At 40.5% G+C, this 23,691-nt stretch overlaps 1 protein-coding gene and 2 long non-coding RNA genes across 4 annotated transcripts in view; 1 reads left to right on the plus strand and 2 right to left on the minus strand.

Moving 5' to 3' along the window:
• Positions 1-1,699: 1,699 nt before the first annotated feature.
• Positions 1,700-9,229, minus strand: LOC140633933 (uncharacterized). 2 transcript variants are annotated; one of them, XR_012031528.1, is made up of 2 exons: positions 4,042-9,229; positions 1,700-1,927 (listed from the first exon to the last, which is right to left on the minus strand). It is a non-coding gene; the product is annotated as an uncharacterized lncRNA (long non-coding RNA). The 2 variants fall into 2 exon arrangements; XR_012031527.1 differs by having other exon boundaries at positions 1,700-3,326.
• Positions 5,581-23,097, plus strand: LOC140633934 (uncharacterized). The gene is made up of 3 exons (XR_012031529.1): positions 5,581-5,861; positions 8,359-8,483; positions 22,440-23,097. It is a non-coding gene; the product is annotated as an uncharacterized lncRNA (long non-coding RNA).
• HEATR3 (HEAT repeat containing 3) overlaps positions 12,722-23,691 on the minus strand; it is a 55,161-nt gene continuing 44,191 nt past the window's right edge. Inside the window, exon 15 of the mRNA XM_072827119.1 lies at positions 12,722-15,916. Coding sequence (XP_072683220.1) covers positions 15,875-15,916 — 42 coding nt within the window. The 3' untranslated portion in view covers positions 12,722-15,874. The remainder of the gene's footprint in view (positions 15,917-23,691) is intronic.

Raw genomic sequence — 23,691 nt, forward strand, 5'->3', positions numbered from 1 at the left:
AAAAAAAAAAATCAAACAAGACAATTGGAAAGCTGAAAAAAAGTAGACATTATCAAAATCCCACCATCTAGAAACAATCTCCAAAAAGACTTTGTTAAAACATTTCCAAAACTCTGTCCCTGCACATGCTATGTGTCAAGATAGCCTTTTTTATTTTAAATATTATTCAGTCTTTAAAAATATTTTTTCAGATATCAAAGAACACATTACATGCCACTGATAACTAAGCCCAAAAAAAGTATTCAAAGTTAGTAATAGTTCATGCCAGAAATTAACATTTGTTATATTGGAGAGCCCATTTGTTCAGGCAAACCTTAAAAATTACTAAAGTATTGGCAAAATTATCAAATGAGTTGATATAAATAAAAGAACTTCATGAAATGTGGGCTGAGAGGGAAGATATTAGTTTGTTCTCCTGCAGGGAATGCTGACTAGTTAGCCCCATAACACATCCATGTTTCAGAGCATTCATTCAGTAAATCGTGGCTGAATGTCTACCATCGATGCAGAGCTGAGCTATTGCTTTAGAGAGGATAAATAAGCAACCAGGGTGTTTGGCTGGCTGCCATTAATTTACTGTCTGGTTAGGAAGGAAAAAAGAGGTAAATATTTAAATTGCAGTTTATTAATTTCAGCAAATATGTACCATTGTTGGGGATATGGCAATGAACTGATGAGGTCCCTTCCTTCATGGACCTTACATTCTAGTGGGTAAGGTAAGCATGTAAGGTCAGACAGTGGTTAAGTGCTACGAAGAAAAAGAAAGCAGGCTAAAGGGATAGTAACAGCCTGCTATTTTAAGATGGGCTAATCAGGGAAGGCTTCTCTGAGGAAGTGATATTTGAGCAGGGACTTAAATGCAGCAGTAGGCCATAACCATCTAGGGAATGATCTATCAGGCAGAGAGAATAACAAGTGCAAAGGCCCTGAGGCAAGAATATACTTCATGTGCAAGACAGCAAGGAAATGCAATTGAGTGTTGAATATATGCCATGCTATAAAGTTGTAATGAGTGTTGAATGTCAACCATGGTATAGAATTATAAAATATTTCTTGTGGAAGTTCCCTCAAAAATCATTCAGTTCAACATAAAACAGTGGAGAATTTTAAATACACAAAAATGTATTCATTTTCCCCAACATATCTGCAGTGTTTTTTCTCAAAATAATCTACTATTGCATTCAAAGAGATAGACTACACTAATTTCAATAAATTTTGATTACTCAACCTTTTCATTTTGCTATTTAGAACAAAAGAACAGACACTTATTACAGTCTTCAAAACCATCTGCATTAAATTGATGAGCCAAAAAACACGGTTATCACAAACTCAGACATTTTGCTCCATAATCTAATCTCCTATTCATTCTCAGTATTCTTATTCTTAGGGGGGAAAATGTTGAGTCAATGGTTTTAACTTGGAAGATTTACTGAAACATCAAGATTCTGCAGAGTAAAAATCGAGTGGAAAAATGAGAAGAAAGTGAATTACCCAAGAATCAAGCAAATTTAAATATGATTTCATTGATTTATTAACTTGAATAAAACTGAAGGGAAATTGCACACACACACTACTACATGGTATTATTAATAGTTATTATAATTAAATCTTGGGCAGTTTGTGATTATATTACTTCACTCCCGAGTTAACAAGAAACACAAACGATAAGTCATATAGTTAAAGTTATTAGTATCTTCAGTGTTTAGGTCATGAAGCATTTGCTCCAGGTATTAATAATCTTGGATGTAGGGCACATTTACAAACCTTCCCCTTTTGCACACAATATACATCCTTGTACTGTGGTTTTTTCTCCCTCATGAATTCAAACAGGATTCCAAGTAGGAGCATCTTTTTCAATGACATTTCAAAATAATTGGCAATGTGGAGGCCTGTATCTTGTTCTGGACAGTCAAAATTTCTTCCATTCCTATTTTAGAAACAAAATTGCTTAAATTCTGTGCCATTCTGGGATCTTTGGTGTGAGTGTGTGTGTGTGTATACGCATGTGTACGTTTAGGAGCTTTTTAGTATATATGTTATAAAATTCACCCATTTTAAGTGTACACTTTAATGAATGATTTTTAGTACATTTACAGACTTACGCAGCTATTGCCACAATCTGATCTTGGAATGTTTCTAACACCAAAAAGATCTCAAGAGCTTCTTTGTAGTCAATCTGTTTTCCCAACCCCATGCCCAGGCAAGTACTAATCTACTTTTTTATCTCTATAGATTTGTCTTTTCTGAATAACCTCTATTCTGGTTGGTGTTTCTATAGAATTTGACCATGGTAGCTGTTATAGCCCCCACAGAGAATTGCTTGCTTAGCCTAATGACAAAACAAAACAAAAAACACTGCCACAATGAGTGTATTTTCTCAAATTTCTGACCAATCTGTAAAAAAAGTTCCAGACGTTTTTTCAGAGTCAAGTTTATACAAGGCTGTTAAGGCAGCTCTTGCTACCATCTTTCCTCTTGTCCAGGAAATAGCTTCCTTGGCCATGAAAGCCCAGAAACTCAGCCAAGTTCCAACACCAAAACAATCCTCTGCATTTTACCATTTATTTTTATTTTTTTAGATTTTATTTATTCACTTGAGAGAGAGAACATGAACAGAGGGAGAGGGAGAAGCAGACTCCCTGCTGCGCAAGGAGCCCAGTGCAGGACTCAAGCTCAGGACCCTGAGATCATGACCCAATCTGAATAACTATTTCTTTTTAATACATCACTGCAGGGCAGTCTGTGGGAGAGGATGAAGACCCTAGATAAGGTGGTCTTGCCTAAGCAGGTGCTCACTCACAACTGCTTTTGTCAACTGTCATTGAAATTGCATTTCTAAAGACAAAGGTTCTTACTATCCATCAAAATCTCACTCTAGAATATTGCTAGAACCTTATATTACTTGAAATGCAGTCCAGACATTCTCCTTGAAAAAGTTACTTGGTATGATTGTTAATTTATCACCTTGATTGCCCATGGGGTGCTCAGATTGAACATTATTCCTAGGTATGTTTGTGAGGATAGCTATAGGTGAAACTAGCATTTCAAATGGGTGGACTCAGGAAAGTGGATTGCCCTCCCTCATGTGGGTGGGTCTTATCCTATCAGTTGAGGACCCAAATGTAAACAAAGGTAGAGGAAGGAGGAATTTGTCCCTTTTTTCTTGCCTTGCTGATGGAGCTGGGCCATTTCATCTCATCTTCTCATTTTTACACCATTGGCATCCCTGGTTTTCAGGACTTGAGACTCAGACTCAATTTTATCACCAATTTGACTGGGTCTCCAGCTTGTAGATAGCAGACTGTGGTACTTCTCAGTCTCCATAGCTGCATGAGCCAATTCCTCATAATAAGTATTCATACAAATCTCTACAAATGGATATATATTATGTATACAATAAATCCAAATAAGTCATACATATGAAAATGAGAAGTGGGGGTGGTGCTGTAATACCTAAAAATGTGGAAGTGGAGAAGTATCTTTGGAACTGGGTAATGGGTAGAGAAATGGAGTTTGAAAGTTCATGCTTGAAAAAGCCTACATGCCATGAATAGACATTCACTCATTCATTCATTGATAAGATTTTATTTATTTTAGATAGCATGCAAGAGCAGGAGGAAGGGCAGAGGGAGAGGGAGAGAAGCAGACTCCCCACTGATCAGGGAGCCCAACATGGGGCTGGATCTCAGAACCCTGAGATCATGACCTGAACCAAAATCAAGAGTCTGCGCTTTAACCAACTGAGCCACCCAGGCACCCCAAGATTTTAGGTAATCTCTACTCCCAATATGGGGTTCAAGAGTTGTACGCTCTACCAACTGAGCCAGTCAGGAGCCCCACTAATAGATCTTTAAAAGTAATTCCGGTTGGGATGCCTGGGTGGCTCAGGGCATGATCCCAAGATCCGGGATCAAGTCTCACATCAGGCTCCCTGCAAGGAGCCTGCTTCTCCCTCTGCCTGTCTCTGCCTCTCTATCTCTGTGTCTCTCATGAATAAATAATTAAATCTTAAAAAAAAAAAGTAATTCTGGCAAAGGGCACCTGGGTGGATGGATAAGCTTCCAACTCTTGATCTCAGCTCAGGTCTTGATCTCAGGGTCCTGAGTTCAAGCCCCATGGTGGGCTCATGCTGGGTGTGGAGTTTGCTTTAAAAAAAAATAATAATAATTCTGATTAGAGGTTAGAAAGAAAAGATGAGAACTGTAGAGAAAAGCCTCAGTCTGCTTAGAGATCCCTAAGTGGTCATGAACAGTATATTGGTAGAAATATGGACAGTAAGGCCCTTCTGAGGAGGTCTCAGATGGAAATGAGAAACATGTTACTGGAAACTGGACAAAAGGCAGTCCTGGTTATAATGTGGCAGAGAAGTGGCTGCATTGTGTTCGTTGTCTTCTAGTGTTTTATGGAAAGCAGAAATTGCAGACAATGAAACTGGGTATTTAACTGAAGTGATTTCTTTAAAAAAAAAAGGGGGGGGGGTTGAAGGTGTGGCTTGGCTCCACCTGGCTGCTTATAATAAAATTTGAGAAGAAAGAAATGACTTAAAGACAGAATTGTTAAGCAAAGAGGAAGTAGAATTTAATGATTTGGAAAATTTTCAGCCTATGCATATTGCAAAAAATGAGAACATTACGGACATGGCCAAGCAGCCATTTGAGTTATTGGGTAATGAGTGTGGGTGTGAGCCACAGATTAATCAGCCACCCCAGGAGGATAACTGCCAGGAGTAGGAGATGGGAAAGAACGAAAGAAGGAAGGCTGTCAGACCTCAGGGGTTTCACGGGATGAGCCCATAGAACTAGTTAGCTGAGGTCACCACTATTCTTCAAGGGAAGAATGACCCCAAAGGCAATCAGGACCCCGGAGGCCATCAGGGCTTTCTCCCTGGTTTCAAAGTCTTTAATACTTGAACACATACATACAATCCAACAAAACAAAATAGCTCCGTGACTTCATATTTTAATGATTTCCAGAGTAAAATCACTTCTTGAGTGCTCAGGTGCTTAGTTGGTGCTCTGCCCTCTATGTCCAAACACCTAGTTTATTATTCATTTCCATCTGACTCCCCTCCAGTATGTTTTGTGGCAAGCAAATTCAACAAGAGAATTGCAACAAACAGCAGTAAATATGTTTGGAACGTGTACATCATGCTTTGCCTCAAAAGAAAGCAGAAAGGCAAATTTTATTTCTGGATGTGTTGTAAGCCAAGCCACAGGGGACTTTTCTAGGTAAAATGCACAACTACGGGTGCCAAATTTTCCCTTACTGTGTATCTAGCCCAAAAGGCATTTCATTCAAGAAAAACTTGAGTAATTTAAGTTACAGAGTTACCCTAAAGTCTTTAGACAATCTGATAGGCTTTGAAAAGTGCAGCCAAAATAGCGAGGGGCAACTTCTGTATTTGTTTGGTAGAAGTGCAAAAAAGCCAACTAAAAATTTGCAGGCTCAGGACAAATGGACAGAACCCATTATACAGCAAGGAAAAGCAAGTCAGAGAGTAGAGCACAGACCTCGGGAAGCCACATACCATGTGCCACACATAGAAGCTGCTGAGGTTACTACTTAGGAAAAAATACTATGACACCCTGCTAGTGGAAAAGTTTCAAATCTGCAGCCCCAATCTGCTTTGAAACTAGTCTACATAACAAATTTAAGACATAGATACTGAAAGTCATTTCTCCGAGGGCTGGAGAGAATATTTGAAACTCGGTTATTCACTGTCAGTAATCGCAAGGAACTGTGACCACAGCAACATGAGATTTTTGACCTTGTTCAAAGTTCTAAAACTGGACCTGAAAACACACAACCATAATGAATGTTCAATGATTAATCAGGATCTGTGAACTGATGGTTGAAAAACAGTGAGTTATAAGATACCACTTCTATCTCGTTTTTTAGATTGTAATTAGGGGTGTGTGTGTATGTGTGTGCATATATAGCATTACAATCTCACAGGTGACACTAAGGCTGTATCAGCTTGACTGTTCAATCTGGTCAAGCCACGCATCTTGCCAACGTGGCTACAAGGTCGTGATTTTGACTCCTAGGAAGATCAACAGCTGCACTCACCCTCTTGGCTGAAATAACACCCTTCCCAGGAAACACCTGGATACTTAACCAGTTGGTGTCTTTGCCATTCATTCATACATTCCATCCTTCATTCCACTGTAACTCTAGGGTACAAAGATGATTAAGTCAGGGGAGTTGGTCACAGTCCAGTTGTCCATGGGTGTGTTCATGTGTTTTCTAGTTAATACATGTCATCTTTTTCCAATCGGCTGACGCACAAGCACCTGGAGGACAGGCTTGAGGGATATAATTCAAATGGGGCACCTGGGAGGCCCTGGAGCAGAGTGTCCTGGTGGCACATCTTTGGACTCCCAAGAGGTAAGAAGGAAAAAAGAAGAATGATCCAGGAGAATCTAGTTCAGCAGATTTCAAAGACCAAAGAGTACACGCCCCTCCTGCCCCTACTTGTAATAGTGCTGTGGACACATGTAGTAACCACCCCTGTTCTAAAGTTGTTCAAACCCATTTTGTTGGGATCAGGCAGTTGAGAAAATTTGACTGCAGTGGAAGATTATGTTCATCTACGATACTATATGACCTATGGCTCATTCCCCAAAAATCACTGTGAATTAAATATCTTGCTATGAAGTATGAGAAACCCCAAAATAACATTCTTATTTGTATTTTTCATAGCCATTCCAACTCATAAAATATGCAAAAAGCAAGAAAAAGTGGAAAGTGCATAAGAAAGTTTCTTTTAAAAAAAAAAAGATTTTATTTATTTATTCATGATAGAGAGAGAGAGAGAGGCAGAGGGAGAAGCAGGCTCCATGCCCAGAGCCCGACACAGGACTCGATCCCGGGACTCCAGGATCATGCCCTGGGCCAAAGGCAGGCGCTGAACTGCTGAGCCACCCAGGGATCCCCCATAAGAAAGTTTCTTGAGGGGAGCTTGGGTGGCTCAGTTAGTTAAGCAGCCAACTCTTGATTTTGGCTCAAATCATGGTCTCAGGGTCATGAGATTGAGCCCTGCCTCAGGCTCCTGTGCTGGGCGTGGAGCCTGATTAAGATTTCCTCTCTCTGTCTTCCTCTGGACCCCCATCCCTGAAAAAAAGAAAAAGAAAGAAAGAAAGATTCTTGAAATGTCCCTGTGGTTGGACCAGCTTTTATGTAGTACCTACCACATAATGGGCTTCCAGGAAGAATAAAATAAATTCATTGTTCACACACACAGTTGGAAAAAATTCAACTTCATGCATCCCTTTGAATTACAATACACAAAAATCTGTGTTTCTCAGATTGATAAACATTAAACAGTATGTTACGCAGTACTGGTGAAGATATAGAAGAAACGAGTCTTGTTCACTGCCTGCAGAAGGACAAAGTGGAGAAAAGGCTTTGGAGGATTATTTGGGTCCTATCAAATTCAAAATGCATATAGCATTAGTCAGCTCTAGCTGTAGTAACAGAAAACCACAGACCAGGTGGCTTCAACAACAGAAATGTATTTTCTCACTGCTCTGGAGGCTAGAAGTCCAAGATCAAGGTGCCATCAAGGCTGGTTTCTGGTGAGACCTCTCTCCCTGGCTTGAAGATGGCATCTTCTCCCTGTGTGCTTTACATGTGCACATGCTGACAGAGACAGAAGTCAGGCATCTCTTCCCCTTCTTATAGGAACAGCAGTCATATTGGATTAGAGCTCTACCCTATGATCTCACTTAACCTTAGCTACCTTCTGAAAGGCCCCGTCTCCAAATAGGGTAGACAGGGAGGCTAGAGCTTCAACATATGAATGGAAGGGGGGGGCGGGGCACAAATGTGGTCCACAGCACCCAGCAAAGCTACTTTTAGAAATGTATTTTAGGGGCACCTGAGTGGCTTAGACGGTTGAACACTTGCCTTCGGCTCAGGTCACAATCCCAGGGTCCTGGGATGGAGTCCCACATCGGGCTCCCTGCTCACTGGGGGAGCCTGCTTCTCCCTCTCCCTCTGCTGCTCCCCCTGCTTTGTTCTCTCTCTCAAATAAATAAAATCTTTTTAAAAATAAATTTATTTTATATATTTTCATATGTGCATATAGATCTTTGAATAAGAATATTTAAAGTTGCTTTGTCTGCAGTAGCCAATATAAGCATCCATCAAGAGGAGTCTAGTTAAACTAAGGTACACTCAGTCAATAAAATACTACTATATGCCTGTTAAAATGAACAAACCAGCACTAAACATGTTGACATAGAGAAATCACTAAAATGTATCATTAAGTGGAAAAAGCAAGGTGAAGAGCAGTGTGTAGAATATGATCCAATTTCTATTAAAAAAAAAAGCTTAAGTACCAATATTTTCTTTAAGGACTTGTAAGAAACCACCGACAGTTACTACCTCAGAGGAGTGGACTTGGAGCATGGGAGGAAGCACTTGTTCCTTCTAACCTTCTGTACTGTGTGCACTTTGCCCACCCTCTCTGTTCTGTGGAGGTATGTTACTTTTGTTAAAAAAAGAGATTGAGATAAATTTCACAGAGTAAAATCTTCACCATTTTAATTACTGAAAAGTGGTACTTAGTATGGTCACAATGTTATGCAACCATCACCTGTAGCAAGTTGCAAACGTTTTCATCACCCCAGGTGGGCAGGAAGTCCTCTTTCCCCCCTCCCCAGCCCTTGGCAGCCATTAATCTGCTGTTTCTATGGATCTACCTATTGTGATGTTTCATACACATAGAATCATATAACAAGTGGCCTTTGTTTCTGGCATCTTTTACTTAGAATAATGTTTTCTTTCCTTTTTTTTTTTTTTTGTTGTTGTTTTTAAAATTTACTTATATGCACAAAAGAGAGAGAGAGAGCATGAGCAGGGGGAAGGGCAGGAGAGGGAGAGAGAGAATCTCAAGCAGCCTCCCCATCAATCGCAGAGCCCGACACAGGGCTGATCCCCACGACTCCAAGATCACAATCTCAAGATCAAGACCCCAAATTCATGACCTGAGCTGAAATCTGAGTCAGATGCTCAGCTGACTGAGCCACCCAGGTACCCCTCTTTTCAAAAAAAAAATTAAAGTACTTTCCACAGGGCAGCCCCGGTGGCTCAGCAGTTTTAGCACCACCTTCAGCCCAGGGCGTGATCCTGGAGACCCGGGATGGAGTCCCACATCGGGCTCCCTGCATAGAGCCTGCTTCTCCCTCTGCCTGTGTCTCTGCCTCTGTGTGTGTGTGTGTCTCCCATGAATAAATAAATTAAAATCTTAAAAAATAATAATAAAGTAGCTTCCATGACCAACATGGTGATCAAACTCATGATCCTGAGATCAAGAGTCTCATGCTAGGGGATCCCTGGGTGGCTCAGCGGTTTAGTGCCTGCCTTTGGCCTGGGGTGTGGTCCTGGAGTCCCGGGATCAAGTCCCACGTCAGGTTCCTGGCATGGAGCCTGCTTCTCCCTCCTCCTATGTCTCTGCCTCTCTCTCTTCTCTATTATAAATAAATAAATCTTAAAAAAAAAAAAAAAAAAAGAGTCTCATGCTCTACCGAGCCAGCTAGACACTCCTAGGATCATGCTTTTGAGGTTCATCCATGTGGGATATGTATCCCTTTTTATGGCTATATGAATATAACACACTTAGTATTTTTTTTTAATTTTTATTTATTTATGATAGCCACACAGAGAGAGAGAGAGAGGCAGAGACATAGGCAGAGGGAGAAGCAGGCTCCATGCACTGGGAGCCCAACGTGGGATTCGATCCCGGGTCTCCAGGATCGCGCCCTGGGCCAAAGGCAGGCGCTAAACCGCTGCGCCACCCAGGGATCCCCCACACTTAGTATTTTCATTCATCCATTAATGAACATTTGGGCTGTTTCCTTTTGGCTATTGTGAATAATGCTGCTATGAACATTTGTGTGCATGTTTTTATTTGAATACTGGTTTTCAGTTCTTTTGGGTACATACCTGGGAGTGGAACTGCTGGCCCATCAGGTAATTCTATGTGTAATGTTTTGAGAATGAATATTGGTTTTTCTTGTGCTTAAATGTTTAATTTCATGCCATAAATGAAACTGTATAAGACAGGATTTGAAAGATCTTTTAGTAGAATCTCTAGAACAAATAGACATTGACAACGGACATTATCTGAATTAAATTAGTAACTTGGATTTAACAATATATTTTGACTTAGGGCCTGTTAGATATCTTGTATAAAGTGAACACTCTAATGTTCTTGCTATTGAAAACAGCGTATCTCAAAAGCATGTAAGTGGGATCCCTGGGTGGCGCAGCGGTTTGGTGCCTGCCTTTGGCCCAGGGCGCGATCCTGGAGACCCGAGATCGAATCCCATGTCGGGCTCCCGGTGCATGGAGCCTGCTTCTCCCTCTGCCTCTCTCTCTCTCTCTGTGACTATCATAAATAAATAAAAATTAAAAAAAAAAAGCATGTAAGTATTCTTTTGATAACACTAATATCTTAAAATATAATGCAACAGGTAGTAGTTATTTTAATTTAAGAGATATTGTTTGTTCATTCAAAAAATAACTATCAGCCACTTCATGCCCATTAGGATTGTTGTTATAAAGAATATAGAAAATAACAAATGTTGTCAAAGATGTAAAGAAATTGCAATTTTTGTGCACTGTTGGTGGGAAGGTAAGATGGTACAACTGCTATGGAAAACAGTATGGTGGTTCTCAAGAAATTAAAAATAGAACTACCATATGATCCTGCAATTCCATTTCTGGGTATCTAAAGAATTGCAATCAGAGATTTGATTTTATATATATATATGTTCATAGCACCATTATTTACAGCCAAGAGGTATAAATAACCCAAGTGTCCATCAACAGATGAATGGATAAGTAAAATGTGGTGTCTTTCTCGATAGATAGATAGATATAGCTATATGGAATAATATTCATTATACACCCACACACAATGGAATAATATTCAGCCTTAAAAAGGAAGGAAACTGGGGCAGCCCTGGTGGCCCAGCGGTTTAGCACTGCCTTCAGTCCAGGGTGTGATCCTGGAGACCCAGGAGGATTGAGCCCCATGTCAGGCTCCCTGCATGGAGCCTCCTTCTCCCTCTGCCTGTGTCTCTACCTCTCTGTCTCTGTGTCTCTCATGAATAAATAAAATTAAAAAAAAAAAAAAAAAAGAAGGAAACTCTGGGGTGCCTGGGGGGATCAGTTAGTTAAGCACCTGACTCTTGATTTTGGCTCAGGTTGTGATCTTGGGATCACAAGATCAAGCTCAACCCAGGCTTGAAAGAAAGAAGCAAGACTACACTGTAGTGACTTAGCCATACCACTGTGAGAGGGACATTTAGGTAGTTGGCAATCTTTTGCTGGTATAAACACTGCTCTGAGGAAGATCTTCAGAGAAGCTCATGTCATTCTACCTCTTTTAATAACAACTTTATTGTTACTTTTTAAAATTAACCCCCAGACCTACCCAAGCAATCATCAAGGTGATTCCCCTTTTCAGAGGCACAAATGCAGGCAGTGTGGATAAGCAAGTTCTTGTAGTTTTTATACCTGTTGTCTCTCCTAAATGAAAACATTGTTTTCCAAACTGGGGTGTATTGCTCTAATTTTCCAGTATCTCATTTCATCTCATGCCTGTTAGGTAAGAGCTTAGCAATTATCTTATTGGGCTGCACTTTCACACGTAGTACAGCAAGAATTTCCATCCACACGCTAATAGATGAGATCTTGAAACAGCCTTGAAGTTAGATGTTTGGACCTCAGAACCCAAACCCAGGCATCTGTGGGTTTAGAGTTTTAGAGTGAAATATTTCCCTCTTGAATTTGCTTTTCATATAACTGGCAGTGAAATGACATGGCAAATGTGGGGGTGCCATCATATTTTTCCACGAGAATTTTTTAACATGTTGCTTTCCCATTTCAAATAACTATATTGTTCTGATCCTAAGTAGACTGAAATATAATTTAATCTAGCATCAAATTAATTTCTCTAAGAGATATAAACTGACTTAAGCAATTTTTGATATCTGCAGAAGGAAATGGAAATGAGAATTCTCTTCTATCCTAAGGCAAGAAATTTAAGATAATCACCTTGCACACTGACAAACATTATTCCACGAGTATGGCTAATGCACAAAGCAATGACACACCCAGAATATAAATTTATGAATTTACAAACTTTTACACACATACACAATTCCCCCCACACACACACAATGCAACTTTAATATTTCTTGTGTTGCTTTGGGTTTTCCTGAAAGCAAACACTGAGCCAAGGTGTCAAGTGCCAGCATTTTATGTGGCAGGTGATCCCAGGAGACACAAGTGGGGAGAGGAGAAATCAGATAGACAAGAGAGGGCAGCAATGAAGGTTTGTTTTCAAGCAAGGTCTAAGACTTAATCCTGCTGGAGAACTCTGGGACCTCCGAGTCTCCCCACAGAGTGGGCAAGAGTCTTGGGTATTTACACACTTCTTGCCAGTCATTGATGGAGGGATTCTGGTGGGGGAGGGGTGGAGTTTCCTCCATTCCTTATACTTCTGAGCTGTCATGTTGGGGCCAAGCAGGGACCCTGGAGCCAAAGAAAGTCAGCAAGCAAGGAAATTTGGGGACTGGTAGTTGGAAGTCTGGCTGATAACGCACCAAAGTGGTAAGCATGAGGGTAGATGTGTGCAAGGCAGCATTGCCACATCTTTCTTCCTGAAACTTCTAAGTAAAATTAATGGCCTCTTCTTTTTCTTCCATAATTTAGTTGGCTGTCCATATCATTATACATATGACAGACACTCACATTCTCTTTCATTCTCTGCAGAGACTCTGCAAGCCCCCTCCCCGCCACCTCCCACAGATTGGGAGGAACAGAGACTCCCTCACCTCTCATCTCCAGCAGGAAAGAGCACGGTGACCACCATGTAACATGCAGCTTCCAGATGCTCAGTTCTTTCTAAAGCCCTCTTTAAAATTCTAGAACACAGGAGGTTTCTCAGGTTTCTAGTTGTCATTTTTCTTTTCAAATGTTAAGAGAAGAAATGTGGGCCAATTTATGGAATTAAAAATACTATGTTCTAAATGTATATGTCAAATGGTGTTAAGTACTAAAGAAGAAAAATACAGTAGAGAAAGGCAGTATATTTTTTCTTTTTACCATTTGGTGATTCAAACTCTAGGATCTTGTGCACAGTCACACAAATACTAGAATATTCAGCATTGTCTGTAGCAGCAAGAGACTAGAAACAATCTAGACATCCATCAATGTAAGATGCATCTGTATAGCATTTAACATGTGTTGGTCACTGTTCTGTTTCACAAATATTAACCCACTTAACCCTCAACAACAAACCTGTTCAGTGGCATGGTCTTTATTTATCATTCCCTTTTTCAGATATGAAAACTGAGGCACAGAAATTAAGTCATTTGTCCATGTTTACACAGTGAGGATAGGGTAGAGTCAGGATTCAAATCCACACTATCTAGCTCCAGAGTCTAATCTCTTGAGCTGGATGCAGGGCTGCCTCCCTCTCTATGGAAAAACTAATTAAATCATGGTTCCAACCCTTCAATAGAATTCTGTGGAGCTGCTGAAAAGAATTGGGGCAGTTGTGTACACATTGATGTGGAAAGATCCCTAAGATACTAACAACATCAAGGAGTAAGCTACCATTTGCATCCCAAATGGGAGAAGAACACATACATTTGCTTCGTTATGCAAAGAGCATTTCTAGAAGGACACATGCAAAACCAATAGGGGTACTTTCTGGAGAGGAAACGGAAGACACAAAAACTTTTCATGGACGTTTTCTGGCATTTTTTAATTGTTTATCATACACATGTAATACCTGTTTTCTAATATATAAGTTAAATATAACTTTAAAAGATTGAAAGAATCTATAACTTCTTTTATTTTTTTTAAAGATTTATCTTTTTTTAAAGATTTAAAAAGATCTAATCTTTTTAAAGATTTATTCATTCATGAGAGACAGAGAGAGAGAGAGAGAGAGAGAGAGAGGCAGAGACACAGGTGGAGGGAGAAGCAGACTCCATGCAGGAAGCCTGACGTGGGACTCGATCCCGGGTCTCCAGGATCACGCCCTGGGCTGCAGGCGGCGCTAAACCGCTGTGCCACCGGGGCTGCCCCCCTAACTTCTTTTAATAGAGCAATGAAAAATGTCCTGTTTTGAATTTTCCAAACTTATTTAAATTTATAATTCAAGGTGAAAGACCAAAAGCCCAGTCGGTTGAGTGCTCAACTCTTGATTTGGGCTCAGGTCCTATTCTTAGGGTTGTGAGGTCGAGCCCTGTGTTGGGCTCCACGCTCAGCATGGAGTCTGCTTAAGGTTCTCTCTCTCTAAAATAAATAAAATCTTAAAAAAAGAAGACTGTGCTGATTTTAGACATTTTCTGACTTTGTTAGTAATCTTTGAACTAAAAAAGGAAAAAAGGCAGTCAACTATTTCAAACAGCTTTGTGAAATCATTTTGGCTCCATGGCCTATACCTGTTCCACCGTCTGCAATTTAAAATCTGATGGCCCTAAAAATGATCCACTCTTCCTATTAATAGCATATATTTAAAAACATCTTCATTTCTTCCTATTTTACTCGAATAACTTTGTCTTTTATGTTAAATAAACTCAAGAAATTGGTCCCTACAAATGAGAGTAGCAAAGTGTTTTTCCTGATTTCATAGTAAATGGAAGTAATTAAAGAAGCTCCTTTACTCAAAAGGAATTTTTTCTTTTCATGGACAGGCATACATTGCTGAAAATGTTAAAATTTTAGGGCAGCTGTGTTCTCAAAATTAGGATTCCTATATAAGATTAGGGAAGATAAAAATACATTTAAACAAATATTGGAAACCACTTGCTTATAATTTCTCACTCTGCATAGAAAAAGGATAACTCAAGTTAATTCTGTTCATTAAAATAAGAAAATACTCAAGTGGGCCAAATAGTTTCAATTAAAGATATAAATTTCTCAAATAAAAATAAATAAATAAATAAAATAAAATAAATAAATTTCTCAAGTAGAGCAAAATTCGAGACTCTTCTACAGAATAAAGACATAACACTTTTTTTGGTTAGGTAGTAAAACTAAGGTGAACTTTTAACTGGAAAAGGGGAGAAGATAAAAAGCGTATGACTCAAGACCGGAAACTCTCAATGCTTCTTACCAAGAGAAGTAGTAAACGGGCTTCAAGGTATAGGAGGGAAAAAACCAACATGCTTAAAAAGGAAATTAAAATCTCTTAGGGAAATGCTTCCTCAACTCAAACTACAGGTATGTTTATCTAACTTGGGCCTGAACTTCCCATCTCAAGAAACAGACCATTATTTGATCATTTCCAGAAACTGGAAACCCAGTGCCCTCCTGGGGCTTTCTTTCTCTCCGTCCTCCACATCCAGTGCATCACCAATTCATTCATTCATTCGCTGAAAGTCAACGAGCAATTGTGACTCCATCCCTCAGCTCCTGTCTCTTTCTGTCCTTGACAAGTTTCCCCAGAAGCTTCCCCTCCCTGTCCCACACACTGTCCAGCCCCCTTCAATCTGACTTGGGAAACTGGAATCACTTCATAGAGTGATTGCTAACATCATCAGTGACATCTACATCCCTAAACCAGTGGACCTTAATACATGTTCCACATGATTGGCCCCGTCCACCTTCTGAAAGCATTTCCTACCTTTTCACTTTTCTGGATTTTCTCCTACCTCTCAGGTCATTTCTTCTGTTTCCCTTCAGGTTCATCCTCCAGCCAGGTGACCAAAAATGAGATTTCTTCAAGGCATAGTCTCAGTCTTCCTTCTATTCTCTTTTTACTTCTTTCTAGACGAGCAGTCCTCAAAGTGTGTTCCACAGATCCTTTGGGGGTTCCCACAAGGTCAAAACTATTTTTGCAACAATACTAAAATGTGACTTGCCTTTTTTGCTGTGTTGGCACTTTGGCCTGTGGGCACAAAAGCATTGGCTCATAAAACTGCTGGTGGTTAGTATGAATCAAGGCATTGGCACCAAACTGTACCAATACTCATTGTATTCTTCCCTATTGTGCACTTACAGGAAAAAAAAACTGTACTTAGGATTGTGATTGATGGAGGTGCCTGGGTGGCTCAGTTGGTGAAGCATCTGCCTTTGGGTCAGATCATGAAGCCAGGGTCCTCGGATTGAGCCCTATGTCAGGCTCCCTGCTCAGTGGGGAGCCTACTTCTCCCTCTCCTGATTCCCCCTACCCTGCCGCTCATGCTCTCTCTCAAATAAATAAAATGTTAAAAAGAGAATGTGCTTGATGTTGTATGTTAAGTATACTGAAAATTTTTTTTAAATGTGCTTGATGAATTAGTAAAAAATATTTAATTTTATTAAACCTTGACTCTTGAATATGTCTCTTTCCATACAGGTATCAGTTATTCTAGCACATTTTACTAAAAATATTATTTTTTTATTGAATCAACTTGGCATCTTAGTGGAAAAGCAATTGGCCATGTAATTATAGGTCTATTTCTGGACTTTCAATTTTGTTCTTTTTTTTTTAAAGATTTTATTTATTTATTCATGAGAGACAGAGAGAGAGAAAGAGGCAGAGACACAGGCAGAGGGAGAAGCAGGCTCCATGCAGGGAGCCTGTTGTGGGACTCAATCCTGAGTCTCCAGGATCACGCCCTGGGCCAAAGGCAGGCACTAAACCACTGAGCCACCCAGGGATCCCCTAATTTTGTTCTTTTGATCTCTGTGTCTTACTTTAATCCCTGTACTTAAAATCAGGTTGTGTAAGTTCTCCAAATTTGTTCACCTTTTAAAAAGTTGTTTTGGATATTGTAAATCCTTTGTATTTCCACATAAATTTTAGAGCCAGCTTGTCAATTTCTACAGAAAAGCTTGCTGAGGTTTTAACTGGGATTGCTTTGGATCTACAGACCAATTTGGGGAGAAATGTCATCTTCCAATCCATGCACATGGTATCTTTCTCCATTTGTATAGGTTGTAATTTCTCTCAACAATGCTTTGTAGTTTTCAATGTACATATCTTTCTTCTTTTTTTTTTTTTTTTAAGATTTATTTATTTTAGAGAAGAGAGGAGGGGCAAAGGGAAAGAAAGAATTCTGAAGCAGGGGCAGCCCTGGTGGTGCAGCGGTTTAGTGCCGCCTGCAGCCCAGGGCATGATCCTGGAGACCCTGGATCGAGTCCCACGTCAGGCTCCCTGCATGGAGCCTGCTTCTCCCTCTGCCTGTGTCTCTGCCTCTCTCTCTCTCTTTCTCTGCATCTCTATGAATAAATAAATAAAATCTTAAAAAAAAAAAAAAAAAAAGAATCCTGAAGCAGATTTCCCACTAAGCATGGAGCCCAAGATGGTGGGCCTGATCCCAGGACTCTAAGATCATGACCTGAGCTGAAATCAAGAGCTGGCTGCTTAACCAACTGAGCCACTGAGGTACCCCTATCCTGTGTATCTTTTATAAATTTATTCCTATGTACATTTTTGGATGCTATCATAAATATGATTATCTGAATTTCTGTTGGATTCTTCATTACTAATATGTGACTGTGATATATTGATCCTGTATCCTGTGATCTTTTTAAACTTACTAATTCTAATAGCTTTTTTTGTATGCTTTTAAGGACTTTCTATATATATATCAATTGCAAATAAAGGTAGTCTCACGTCTTCCTTTCTAGTACGTGTCTTTTACTTACTTTTTTGCTTTATTATACTGGTTAGGATTCCCAATATGATATTGGATAAAAGTAGCCAGAGTGGAAATCCTTGCCATGTTTCTGATCTTAGGCAAAAATAATTCAGTCTTTCACTGTTAAGTATGATGTTAGCTGTAGGTTTTTTTTTTTTTAATGTTCTTTAAAAGATTGAGAAAATCTCCTATTCCTAGTTTGCTAAGAGTGGTAGGTTTTTGTCAAATGCTTTTCCTGCATCTATTAAGAGGGTCATATGGTTTCCACATCCATTCTGTACAAGTAACAGAAAATGTGAATCACTGGTTTAAATCATAATGACTTTTTTATCTCAGAAAAAATCCAATGAAGGGGTTGGTTACCTCCCTTCTGTGGCTGAAAGATGGATCCAGTAGTGCTGCTTTTGCATTCAATCTGTTGCAATATGTTGTCATGATTGAAGTATAGGAGGAAAATCTAGACTCACACAGATATTATTAATATAAGCCAATCACAGTAATTCCATTCCCCTTATCAGTGGTTGAAGTAAGGTATTTGACCCAATTCTGGCCACTGATAATCTGAGGCTACAGCAGGCTGGCTGCATGCTGACCAATCTTGGCTCCTCTTTTGGGGCACAGACTAAGATTACATTTCTCAGCCCCTTATGCTGTTAGGTTAGGGTGGGAAATAGTTCTAGCCAATGCAATGTGGGCAGAAATAAGACTTGCCACTTTGGAGCTTGGCCCTAAAATTTCAAGTGATATCCCTGGGTCACTCTCTTTTGCTCACCCATAAGGCTAAAAAGACTGGACTCCAATATTGTGGAAGCATGTCAAAGAGTTTACAGTTAAGTCTTAAAATCAGGTTGTGTAAGTTCTCCAAATTTGTTCACCTTTTAAAAAGTTGTTTTGGATATTCTAAATCCTTTGTATTTCCACATAAATTTTAGAGTCAGCTTGAATCCCGAAGAGAGCCACCCAACTTGCACAGAACTGTGATGTAAGAAATAAATTTTTATTGTGTTAAGCCACTTGGTGATTGAGATTGTTAAAGCGTATAACATTAAGTACTCTGATACAGAGATCTGCTATGAGGGCTTCTGGGACAGGTATTCAGCTCTTAAAGACACAAGAGGAGGGGTGCCTGGGTGGCTCAATCAGTTAAGCATCTACCTTTGACTCCTGATCTTAGGGTCCTGGGATCAAGGCCCATTGGGACTCCCTGCTCAGCGGGAAGTCTGCTTCTCCCTCTCCCTCTGCTACACCCCCCTCCCAACTTGTGCTAACAAATAATAAAATCTTTTAAAAAGACAGAGACATAATGAGGAGAAAGTCCCCTTTCTGGCTCTGGACTAGTGTCTACAACCACAAAAGGGAACTAGCCTACGTGGCGGAAGAAGGCAGAACAAAAATTGGAAAGAAACTGGGTATTTGATGATGTCAATGAGCTGCTGAATCAACCAGCCCTCTCACTGATTTTATGTGAGACAGTAAGTTCACTACAATTTTAGACAGTGGATCCATGTTTTCTGTTGTTTGCACTAAAAACCATCGTATCTGATACATAACAAATAAAAAACTCATCAGTTTTCCCCTAGCCTGCTCCTCTTTTGGTGTTTCCTATTTTGGTAAATGGTAATACCATCCAACAAGTTATGTAAGCCAGAAACCTGACTCAACCTTGACGCTTGCCTCCATCTTACTGTTTTCCCCATGTGTCTAATCCATCACCACCTGCTGTTTTATCTTTCTACTTCATCAAACACCACACTGATCAAAACCAACACCATCTATCTCCCATACCACCCCAGTAACCTCCTGGCTGGTCCACCTGCTTCTCCTCTGGCTCACCTCTAATCTTTTCTTCACACCATAGCCAGAGCAGAAGTTTCCAAAATTTTAGCCTGATCATATCACCCTCTTTGTTAAAAAATACTTGAGGGACTTCATTTTCCCATTACTTGTAAGATAAAGATGGAACATCTTAAAAAACCCTGGCAGTCTGAACCCCATCCTGCCTCACTAGTCACACCTTGCAATGAACACCCACCACATGGAAGCTTCTACTGACCCCTCATCTTTGTCTCACTCTCTCAGGCCCCACCCAGGATCTTTATAGATGCTGTTCCCTCTCGCTGGAAACTATTTTCCTTGCTTCTTCTCCTAGTTAACTACTTCTATCACTTCTCCAGGAAGTCTTCCCTGGTCTCCAGTGGCCTCAGCTTTAGGTACCCTCTCTTTGTAGTACTTGTCACTTGCAATCTTACATAGATTATATCTGTCTCCTACTAGCCCACAAGCTCTGTAAGACAAGGACTATATTTGCTTACCTTGGCATCCTCTATAGCTAGCAGAATGCCTGGCACACGGGAGCTTCAATAAATCCAATGAAGAATGAAGTGCTATATGAAGAAAGAGTAAATATATGGTACAAGACACTCTGAGTGTCTAGAACACGGATTCCTGATCTTATCTAAATGGTTAGAGAAAATTTCCCTACGGAATTACTGATTCTATTTTTTTAAGATTTTATTTTTAAGTGGGGATCAAACTCACAACCCCAAGATCAAGAGTCACATGCTCTACTGAGTCAGCCACATACTGTACTGAGTTTTAAAGGATGACAAGGGGACAGCCCCGTGGCGCAGTGGTTTAGCGCCGCCTGCAGCCGGGGGGGGGGGGGGGGGGGGGTGATCCTGGAGACCTGGGATCGAGTCCCACATCAGGCTTGTTGCATGGAGCCTGCTTCTCCCTCTGCCTGTGTCTCTGCCTCTCTCGCTCTCTCATTCTGTGTCTCTATGAATAAATAAATAAAATATTTTAAATAAATAAATAAATACATACATACATACATACTAGGGGGGAAAAAAAGGATGACCAGGGGTTAACTAGATGAAGAAAAGAAGCCTGGCAGTGGGTATGCATATGCACGTCAAACAAAGGAGCATGGCACACTCAAGCAACTGCATAAAGAGCAAAATGGCTGATGCTGAGTGAGGCAGCGAGCAGAGCAGACCAGAGGGCCAAGCAGAACCAGACTATGGTTCTACACTTGAGCATTTGCTTTTTCAGCCTTTTAAATATCAGTTTCCTACGTTTCCATTTTCATAGAATTTCAAACAATGAGAAGTTGCAAGAATAGTTCAGAGAAGCCCCATGTACCTTTTCTCAAGTTACTATCTTTCTTTTGCCCTATTTGCTTTATTATTCCTTCTAATTTTTTTTTTCTTGAATCATTGGAGAGTAAATCAGAGACATCCTGTCACTTTACAAAGATATTCTCTTCCATAGTGATTGAATCAGGGAATCAAACATTGAAAAATTACTGTTTTCTACTTGTTTTTGCAAATTCCACCTGGTCAGTTGTCTGTTTTATCCATTATAGCAGTTTCTATCCTGGTCTCACACCATTCCTGAATCTCACATTGTCTCATCAATTCATTTTGATATTCATCCAGGGCCATTTTGGCAGTCAAATAGAATGCTATTGATAATTATGCTGGGCTAACAGGCACAAATCCAGACTCTATCAGGCAAACCTGGCCCTCGGGTCATGCTACTTACAGGATAAGGTGAGGATTCTAAACCTTTTATCTTGTGGGTAATTGGAACCATTGAAGTGATTGAGCATAAAAGCCAGGAAGAAACTTGAGTAAGTTCGTGTTTTAAGAAGACTACCTTCGGGGGATCCCTGAGTGGCCCAGCGGTTTAGTGCCAGCCTTTGGCCCAGGGCGCAATCCTGGAGACCCAGGATCGAATCCCACGTCGGGCTCCTAGTGCATGGAGCCTGCTTCTCCCTCTGCCTGTGTCTCTGCCTCTCTCTCTCTATCATAAATAAAAAAAAAAAAAAAAAAAAAATCGGGGATCCCTGGGTGGCGCAGCGGTTTGGCGCCTGCCTTTGGCCCAGGGCGCGATCCTGGAGACCCGGGATCGAATCCCACGTCGGGCTCCTAGTGCATGGAGCCTGCTTCTCCCTCTGCCTGTGTCTCTGCCTCTCTCTCTCTGTGTGACTATCATAAATAAAAATTTTTAAAAAAATCTATCATATATATATATATAAAGACTATCTTCGCTCTATTGTGAAGAAGAAAATGGGAGCAATATTTGCGTAATAAATGTTGAGTGAATAAAGAAATTTGTTAAGAAACAAATGCATCTAAAATTGCTCAGAATACTGATTTAAAGTTTGAAGAGTAACCAATGCAATACATGGGCAGCCCAGGTGGCTCAGCGGTTTAGCACTGCCTTCGGCCCAGGGCATGATCCTGGAGACCCGGGATCAAGTCCCACATCAGGCTCCCTGCATGGAGCCTGCTTCTCCATCTGCCTGTGTCTCTGCCTCTCTCTCTCTGTGTCGCTAATGAATAAAATCTTTAAAACAAAAACAAAAAACAAAAAAACCCCAATGCAATACAAAATTGCAATTCTCAACCTGATGTCCATGCATGAATCAAAAAAACCCATAAACATTCTGAACTCTGCTGATGCAGAATGCAGGTATGTGCACGTGGCGGTTTCAAAAGATGTCCACTGGGGTGCCTGGTGGTTCAGTCAGTAGATAATGAGACTCTGGATCTTGAGGTTCTAAGTTTGAGCCCTCACATCATATAGAGATTACTTAAAAACAAAATGTAAACATATGTGTGTGTGTGTGTACCAGTTATTTGATAACCCTCGCTTCAAGAAGTGGAACTGAATTTTCCTCCCCGAGTGTGCACTGGAATCAGTGACTTGCAACAAATTAAATGTGGCAGAAGTGATGGTGTGTCACTTCTGAAACTAGCTTTCTCCTCTCTCTCTCAGATACTGATTCTGGGGGCAGCCAGGTGCTATGTCATGATGACATTCACAGTGAGGAACGGAGGCCTCCTGCCAACAGCCATGTGAGCGAGCCACCTTGGAAGAAATCTTCCAGCCCCGGTCAAGATTTCAGTTGACTGCAACTGTGGCCAACATCTTTCCTGCAACCTTGTAAGACTCTGAAGAAGAACCACTCAGCTAAGCTGCTCCTAAATTCCTGACCCAAAGAAATTAAGAGATAATTTTTTTTATTTTAAGCTACCAATTTTGGGATAATTTGTTACACAAAAGATATTTAATGAGGTACATTTGGATGAGGAGTCTATGATTTTCATTAGATTCTCAGTAAAACTGATGATCTGAAAAAGGGTAAAAATTACTACTCCAAAGCAGGTACTAGATTTTTAAAAATCTTTGGTCTATAGTTTCTACGGGTTAATTTTTATACAAGTTTGGGATTAGGTTCAACAAATGAGAAAATTCAATTCTCCAAACCACTGGAAGACTCAAAAGATTGTTTAAAAATGCTGTTGTAGGGGGACTCCTGGGTGGCTCAGCCCTGCCTTTAGCCCAGGGCGTGATCCTGGAGTTCTGGGATCGAGTCCCAAATTGGGCTCCTTGCATGGAGCCTGTTCTCCCTCTGCCTATGTCTCTGCTTCTCTCTGTGTGTCTCATAAATAAATAAATAAAATCTTAAAAAAAAAAAAATGCTGTTGTAGGGGTGCCTGGGTGGCTCAGTCAGTTAAGCATCTGACTCTTGGTTTCAGCTCAGGTCAAGTCTGGGTCCTGAGATTGAGGCCCACGACAGGCTCTGCACTCAGTGGGGGAGTCTGCTGGAGATTCTCTCCATTTCCCTTTCCCCCTCCCCCCACTTGTGTGCGGGCATGGGCACATGCTCTCTCCTTAATAAATAAATCCTTTTTTAAAAATATTTTATTTATTTATTCATAGACACACAGAGAGAGAGGCAGAGAGACAGGCAGAGGGAGAGGGAGAAGCAGGCTCCATGCAGGGAGCCCGACGTGGGACTCGATCCCCGGTCTCCAGGATCACACCCCAGGCTGCAGGCGGTGCCAAACTGCTGCGCCACCAGGGCTGCCCTAGATAAATAAATCTTAAGAAAAAAAAAGGGCAGAGAAAAGCAAACTTTACCCCAACCTATCAAACTAAGATCCAACAGTATATCTAATAGAAATGAAGTACTTTTTCATTTTCTAAGGAAAGTCTACCATTAGACCTAACCATAATTCTGACA

Source organism: Canis lupus, chromosome 5 (assembly GCF_048164855.1).
Source record: "Canis lupus baileyi chromosome 5, mCanLup2.hap1, whole genome shotgun sequence".
Lineage (NCBI taxonomy): Eukaryota > Metazoa > Chordata > Mammalia > Carnivora > Canidae > Canis > Canis lupus.